The sequence below is a fragment of the Hipposideros armiger genome, unplaced genomic scaffold, assembly GCF_001890085.2.
Source record: "Hipposideros armiger isolate ML-2016 unplaced genomic scaffold, ASM189008v1 scaffold_65, whole genome shotgun sequence".
NCBI lineage: Eukaryota > Metazoa > Chordata > Mammalia > Chiroptera > Hipposideridae > Hipposideros > Hipposideros armiger.
Window position 1 is genome coordinate 163,071 of NW_017731415.1, and position 8,615 is coordinate 171,685.

The 8,615-nt window shown below is 38.1% G+C and overlaps 1 protein-coding gene across 1 annotated transcript in view; it reads right to left on the reverse strand.

Moving 5' to 3' along the window:
- Window positions 1-8,615, reverse strand: part of COL14A1 (collagen type XIV alpha 1 chain) — a 222,717-nt gene that overhangs the window by 95,809 nt on the left and 118,293 nt on the right. Inside the window, exons 24-26 of the mRNA XM_019642088.1 lie at window positions 6,851-7,015; window positions 6,223-6,261; window positions 5,908-6,046 (exon numbers count right to left, since the gene is read on the reverse strand). Coding sequence (XP_019497633.1) covers window positions 5,908-6,046; window positions 6,223-6,261; window positions 6,851-7,015 — 343 coding nt within the window. The remainder of the gene's footprint in view (window positions 1-5,907; window positions 6,047-6,222; window positions 6,262-6,850; window positions 7,016-8,615) is intronic.

Sequence of the window (8,615 nt, forward strand, 5' to 3'; positions counted from 1 at the left end):
CCACAGCCTCTCTCTTCCAAGATTTTAGTGTCTTTGAGAACAGGGAAAATACTGGGTGCTTCCAAAAATGAGATCCTCTATCCTGGTACATATAAAAGGAAAATCTGTGGACATGGCCATTTAAACGTGTCTTAGTTTGCTGAACCCGATAACTTCTAAGGATTAGCATCTTCCAAAGCTCTTCAGACATCAGTAAACTGTTTCCCAGAACAGGCTTGTGTGTCCTCTCATTTAGGGTTGGATATGATCATTATAATTCTTTACCTATATCCCCTGATGAATAGCTATAATAATAGTTTAGGATAATATTTTAATGCATAGAATGAATTCATAATTCATCTATTAGCCTTACTTGAGTTCCATCAGCACCAATCTTATTCAGGGCTCCAACAGTGTTATACAGAAAGTCAGTGATCTTGTTGAAATTTTCATCTCCAATACTCCAGGATCCATCCACCATAAACACCAGGTCGGCCTTGGCAGCTTTACATACTGAAGACCAAGAAAAAGTTTTGAATCAGAGATGAGAGGAAAACATAGTAGTTATTAAACCAACAAAGCAGATGATGATTTCCCTCTGGTCACTCAAGGGCTTTCTCAAAAAAAAGGTATAAATCCTGTAAGGCTCATGTTCCAAGCTCTTGTTCATTATGTTTCTTGATCATCATTCTCGTCTATACTCAGGGTTCCCATTCATGACTCAGAAGTGTCTATTGAACATGCGGAATTAGAAAGGAAAAAAAAAATCCTCCAACCTCAGCTCCAAAGAATAGAGAGAATAGAAAAACGTGGAGCTAAAGTGATTTACAGACAGAAGAACAGGCAAACACTCTCTAGGGCTTACAATTGAAAGAAAGCCCAAGTTATCATTCTGTGCACCCTGTTCTCTGCTGAGTGAATTCGTAACTTCAGAGCGATCTGACTTCATCAGGAAGGCATATGAGACAACGGAAGCAGATTCGTCTACAAGTTGATATGCATTAGGGCTGAGGCCATCAGCAAACTTTCATTCCAGCCTTGTTCAATAGATAGATGATGTATTATAGACTGTACACTTGAAATCTATATATTAATAATTTTACTAACTAATGTCATCCCAATCAATCTAATAAAAAAGCATTTCTGTCTATGCCTTTCTGCCATCCATTGTTACATGTCAGAAAATGTATACCAGTGCTAATCCATGGAAACTATTATCAGTAGGCATTTCTGATGCCAACACCAACAAACAAGCAAAAAAAAAAAAAACCCACACCAAAAAAAACCTACTGCACTGAAAGCATTTTTTAATTGTTGTTTTTTGGTATCTGCACTGAAAGCATTTTTTTATTGTCGTTTTTTGGTATCTGCACTGAAAGCATTTTTTAATTGTCGTTTTTTTGATATCTGCACTGAAAGCATTTTTTAATTGTCGTTTTTTGGTATCATGTGCCGTCTCAAATTATCTATGTCTCTTTTCACTTTCATTAAGTAATCATTGTGGTTGATTGTGCTTCATGATGAAACAAATAATTTACTCTTCAATAATCTGAATCTTCTAAGGTCAGTTACACACAAATAATCTTTAAGAGAATGTGCCTTTGTACTTTCTTTAGGAAAAAAAAGTCATTTGGTTTTTATTTTATTAAGTACAACTTTATCCCCTTAAAGCTATTTACAATGTAAAATAAACCATCTCCAAGTGAGGTAATACTCCAGGACCAGTAAGGATCTGGTGAGGTTGTTCTCATGAGTTCCATGATTTATAAAATTTTACAAATGTATGGTTTAAATTTAAAGCTGAAAGGGATCACAAGACCTGCTAATTATAAGCTTATAAAAGAAAACCTGGTCCTCTGTGTCCAAGGAAAGATGAAATGTTGATTAGGTTTCACCTTTGAAATGAGAGCTAAATCTGTCTGAATATACACTCAAAATAAAAAAAATAATAAGTCAAAGAAAATACACCCAAAGGCATAAAGAAATTACCACTGGGATATGAAATTGTGTTTTTAATTTTATTCTGTGTACTCTTTTTTACTTCTTAATGTGTGTTTAATAAATATTCAGTATGACTTAAGGGAAGGACAAAAGTAGAAAAGGAGCTGGAGAAGAGATGAGGGGGGAGAAATAGGTCGCAGGAAAATGATGTTCATTGACGAGGATTCTTGCAGCTGTGTGGATCATTTCTTAAACTACAAACCAGGAGCAACCATGTTGAAAATTCTACATCTTTGCTTCAGTGTTTTGTAAAGCGATCCTTTATTATTTTCTACTTTTACTCCCTGAAAGATTTTTACTGTTGAATTTTTACTGTGTATGTGGTGGCTCTTCCGGTATCTCCCATTGGCATTACTTCCAAAACACTGGTTGAGGCAACTGTCAAGCATAATATTGGTAACGTAGATTCTTTCTTTTTGCATCAACATTTTCTTTTGGGCCTTGCTAAGTATCAGTAAGGCTAACATTTTTCTTTTACTCCTTTTATAAGCATGAATCATTCTCTTTATCCCAAATTCAAAGTACTGCCAAATCCTATAACTTATTATTAAAATAGAATCAGAGGTGATACTGCTGGAAGGGATCTTGACATAATTTGGCTCATTTCTTCCTCTATTCCTCTGCTCCCCAATCAGGTTTAACGGGGAGAATGACTGAATCCCTTAGCACACTGCTTTCAGACTTGCATGTGCATTTGAATTCTTCATGGATCTTGTTAAAATACAGATTAATAAATTGACTTAGTAAGTTTTGGTTGAGACCCAAGATTCTATATTTCTAAGCAGTGTCTCCCAGGTGATGCTGGTATAGCTATTCCCTTGCTTTTCTTTTTACTCTGTATAGTTTAATAACTAATTATGTGGTTATATGTGATAACTGCTCTAGTGGCCTTACAGACCTGTAAGCACTTTATTTATTCTATGTATTTTTTTTCACTTGATATGATTTCAACTTCTTCTTTGGGTTCCATAGTAATCTTTATGTCTCAGATGCTTAATAAATGCTGGCTTCTGAATTAATTGATGGTCAAGAAAATTTTCCGTTTTGTCTACTAACATCTAATGTTTTAAACCTATTTCTGAAAAAGTGAAACATTCCATTGTTAAACACATTTTAGGTGGTTGTGCCCATCTCACCTGCAATATTTATATTAAAATAGCCTGGATTTCCCTGATTTCCCCTCCTCCCTGGTTGTTAGTCACAAAAATAAAACTAGAATTTATCTGTAAATAAATAAATAAATAAAATATTCAGTATGACTTTAATAATAGTAATTTACAGACTTTTTAATTAAACATATATAGGACCAATAGAGCTTAAAATGAATAATGCATTCAAGTTGCAAAAGCCCCACCATCTAAAACCACCCTGACTAAAACTTCTACTTTGTAATTCTTATTCTCACAGACCCTTCCAAATCACACGTCTTCCACGGAGCAATCATACACTTTTACTGAACTACAGCCAGGCTCAGCTATCAGTAAAAATACTCTGACCTCAAAAGAGTTCTACGATATCTGCATCGGAAATGTCTGCCTAGTGAATTCATCAATCAAGATTCTGTTTTCAGTTCCCATCGTGAAAATAATCATAGATACCGCAATGAGAGAAGGCTAGGTATGAAGATGGAAAAGGAAAGAGTCTGGCATTCCCGGTAGAGTAAATAGCATGAGAAGATGCAGGACAGCATAAGACATGTATGGGAACCTCGAGTTGTACAATTTTGCTGTTACCTAACATCGTGTGGAAATGATGCCTCCAAGTAGGGTGATCATTGAAGTTTCTGCAAAGTCTGTCAGGAAGGATGCTCACCTTTATTAGGGTGTCTCATTGCTTCTTCATTACCTTGACCCTTACACTCAAGCATTGACCCCACTGACGTTCAGCTCTTGTAAGACAGGAACAACCTAGTTTTCTTGGTATCCCTGATAGGTAATAGGTATTTTAAATGCCTGATGAATGGAAGAACTCTTCCAAAACAACCTTCCAACTACGTGTTCTACCGTTATCCTCTCCTCCTGAATCCATCCTCTCCATTCCACCAAGGTTATCTTTCTCAAACATAGATTTCCTCAGATCCGCCTCCCTTCATAAAACTTCTCTTGGCACACCCTTTCCTACAGGATAAAGCCCAGATTTCTCATTCTGGCACACAAACCACTTCATAACTCTATCTTCACCCTTTTCCATGTGTCACAGTAGTGCTTCTAGTTCCCCAACCATATTATGTGCTTAGATCATTCCATGACTTTGAGCGCTAGTCTCCCCATTATGTATCTGGAAAACTCATTCTTCAAAATGTAGCTCAATTTCTCCTCCTTTTTTGTTTTACAAGTAATTAACCTGCGACAGCACCAACTGTTGTCATTTCTGCACTACCATATTATAATCTCCATTTTCTAACTCATACCCTCGACTGGTAACTGCCTAGGCAAACACCTATTCTCTTGCAATACTGAGAATAAGCCAAGAGCAGCAATCAAGCAGCAATCTTATATTATTATTGTATTCCAAGTGCCTGNAACTGAACCATTGCAACCTGGAAAGAGAAGGTATATTTGTTTTTATACATATGTAGGCTTCCATTGGGCCAGTGAGCACACACAAGAACATATTACCTACCATTTTAATTTCTCACTTAACCCAGCCCACAATTTCCTTGGTTTCAAATTCCACACACATTACATACCAAATCTGGTGACACATTAAATAGCATTTTTTCCCTAAGCACCTTTTAGAAAGTACTCTATTTAGAAAAATCTCTCCCTAATGCCTGTAGGCCTATGTCACCTCATTTGACAGATGGAAACATGACAGCCTAGGCCTGGTAACTTGACAAAAGTCAGAGAAATAGAGTTGAATTCTTAGCAAGGATTTCCTTACGGAGCAAACCTATGAAGTAATTACTAGTATGCTCTCATTCTACAGATGACATAACGGAGGCACCAAAGCCGAGTGACTTGCACAACAAGATCACAAGACTAGCACTGGCAGAACCAACAGCTGAAGCCAGGTATATTCTCCTTCAAAATCCATGTTCTTATCTACTGCAACATACACCTTCCTGGCTTCCTTTCCCACCATTTGCTTTTATTCCTGTGGAACTTCGGGGCCATTTTTAATTCATGGGTTTTGCTTGTTTTCCTGAACTATGATGCGGGGAGTAAGCAGATCATCTTCTGAGGGATTTCTTTGATTTTGTGAGCCGCAACTGCTACCAGTTTATCAAGGTCTACTGCACGTATTGCCACCCTTAGGAAGCCTCCTCTGATGCCTCTATTTACAACAAAACAAATTTCTCCCTCTCTGAAATGCCTCTGCAACTTTATGTATTCTGCTCTTCTGGTACCCTTTATATCCAAAGTTTCCCAGCCATTCCTCCAAAATATATTCCAAATCTGTTAATCTTAGTGCTTCTCTGCTACCACCCTAGCCCACGCTTCCATCATCTCTCTCATGGACCATGAGACCAGTGCCCTAATTGGTTTCGCTACTTCCACGCTTGCCCTTATTAATATTTGCTCTCCACAAAGCAGTCAGAATAATCTTTTTTGAAAAGCATATCGGATCTTGTCTCTTCTCTCCGTACTTTCCACTGGCTTTCCGTTGCATTTATGACGACACCCAATCCTTCAATGGTCCATAAGACTCAAGATAGTCTGGCTTTTGCCTACTTCTTCCACCTCCTCTCTGGCGCCCCAACCCCAACCCCCACATGTTCACTCGCTATATTCCAGCTACAAGTTTGAGCATCTGAAGCTGTAGAATGGGTTCTCATCATAGGTCCTTTGTCCTCACTAATGCCTTGTCTGGAATGTCTCCTGTCACATCTTCTCTAGGTCATTTACATCTCAGTTCAAAAGCCACCTCCTCAAAGAGGCCCTCATGGAGCAGACAATTTAAAATCACTGCCCCCTTCCCCCNTACTTGGTTGGCTGGGAAACCAGGGCGTCTTTATGAAGTCGGTAACAAGGATACACATTGAAGGTACCAGGCTCCATAGAAACCCCTTCCACCGATGAAAAATCCTTTTCAACCAAACCAAACATTTCCATCATCTTAAATCCTAAAAAAAAAAACAAAAACAAGAAAAAAACCAAGGAGATAGAGAAAAAGATGAAACAGGCATTTTAGGATTTTTAAACTTCAAGATTAGTCTACTAAGGATTAAAAGAAAAATCTGGACCCCGAATGGGTGCTATCTAATATATTTGTATTTGAAAAACTTGTGATAAAGCATACCAGCAAGATCTATGCCATTCTTCTGCACCAGTGGGCAGGCTGAAAAACAAAACACACAAGATAAAACCCTAATTTAGATAGCTCCCAAATGTATTCTTTCCCTGTCCTGAGAACAGGAAGCTAACATAATCTTTCTGGAAGTCAACTGGGAAGGGATTTCAAACCAGATGTGGCTATGGTTTTCTGTCGATCCTAGAGATTGAAATGCTTTTACTTCTATTAAAACCAAAGGGCCACAGCTTCCTTCTCCTCTCCTGGGTCCATTAAAATCCATGGTGGTCACTTAAGAGCATGTGTTGGGACAAGTCTCACTTCTAACGTGTTACCCTGAGGAGCCATCTTAATACATTTTTTGCAAACTATGTGCTACAGCTGTTTAAGCAGAATTGCTTTTAAACACAGACTCTCATCTCATTCAGGAAAGTCTTAATCAACCTCAAACTCTAAACCCGGGAGAGGGGAGGGTGACTTCAAATGCCCCCCACCTCATAAAACTTAATATCTGCATAACCAACAGCTCTGAGACACAATCTTCTTTCCTCAGATCTAATGGGACTCATCAGTTAACTGGTACAAAATAGGTCAGCCTTTAAGCAATGGGAGGAAGTGCTCATTTCAAAGAACTCACTTGCTGATGCAGTTTCACAGACAAAAGTAATCAACTCATCTTCGATTTTCTTAAAGGCGTCGAAATCATCCACAAAGAAGACATGGCGGGCGCTGGGCTTGCTGCCGATGTTAACCAATTCTGAGTAGTCTGCGTCGGCCACACCGATTGCAAAAATGCTGTAGCCTGTGGCAGAAAGGAAACAGATATCTGATTACTTTAAGTTGCACAAGATACAAATAATGCCATATAAGACACATTCAAATGTTTCCAATATGTTTATGAAGGAGTACAAATGGGGGTGGGTAATTCATCCTTCACACTTCATTCNTAACTGTCTTGAAAGGGTCTAAGCTGGTACGAATAAGTATTTCTGGGAAGGAAGACTGGAAAAAGAGGGAGGTTGACAATGCACTTTACAACCAATGTTGTATTATTATGAATATACATCACTTTTATCTTGTAAAGGCAATTTTTTTAAGCTAAAAACTTTCACAAGTAAAAAGAAAATCAGAAATCTTAATACTAAAACTAGGATCACAAAACATTCTTGAAACACCAAAAATGCTTCTAATTCAAAAGCCAGATTCATTATCTTAACATTTGCGGAAGTAAGATTTGTGCAACTTCTTTAACATGGAAAATTGAGGCATATCCTAAGTTCAGTCAATACACAAATCCAGAACCAAATCAATGAGAGGCTGTGGCAGGCAGATCGATATGTTTGGGCAGAACATTTGGTCAAAGAACCCCTTGGGTAAGAAGAACAATAAACTGGTGACACATGTTCATATTCCCTACGTGGCATCCAGATGGCCCCTGTCTTCAGTATGTGAGGGGCTGTTGCACAGAAGAAAGCTCAGTCTTGATCTGCATTGCCTCAAAAGGTTGAACTAGAGCCAGTAGAAGCTGCAAAAAGGCAGATGTCTTCAACATAAGGAAAGTATTTACATCAAACAGAGCTATCCAGATTAACCCTGAATTGGTAGTTAACAGTTGTAAGGTGAAGGGAAGGAAAGTAGACCAGAGATCGCAAACTCACATGTTTTCAGAGGTCAGGCAAGTAATGAATTTGAACACAGAACTAACCTAAACATTACGCAGTAGCTCACTCGAGAGCACGCAGTGTCTAAAACAGACAGCAGTTATTTAGTCCAGCAGATTGGCATCCTGAGGATATGTGTGCCCTGTGTTGTCAGAGCTTTTGAATTTTCAAAACACTTCAAAACTTAGAAAATTAAAAAAATATATATATGGCCCAGAGAAAACATATCCAACCCCATGTCACTTTGTGACTTGCAAGTGATGACAAAAAGTAATTGTTCAATACAATACAAATTGAAAAGTTGTTCAACAGATTCTCTTTGACTGGATCTTACCACCACCACTGGTGCTAAGAGAGTAGGCATTTCATTTTACTGATAAACAAAAAGAAGCTCAGAAATGCTGAATTACCCAAGGCGACAGTGCTAGAAAGGGCCCCCCACTGAGCCCATTTGACTCAAACTTGTGCACTACTAGGCCTCTAATAACTTTAAAATTATATGATCTTCTATCCATAAAATAGAATTCTAATCAGCAATAAAAAGAAACAAGCTGCTAATACATTCCACAACATGAATAAACCTCAGAAACATCTGCTAAGTGAAAGATGCCATATGCAAAAGATCACACATTACATGATTCCATTTGTATGAAATGTCCAGAAAAGGCAAATGCATAAGAAAAAATAGTAAATTCCCTGGGGCTGAAGGTGGGACAGGGGATTGACAACTGCGAACAGACA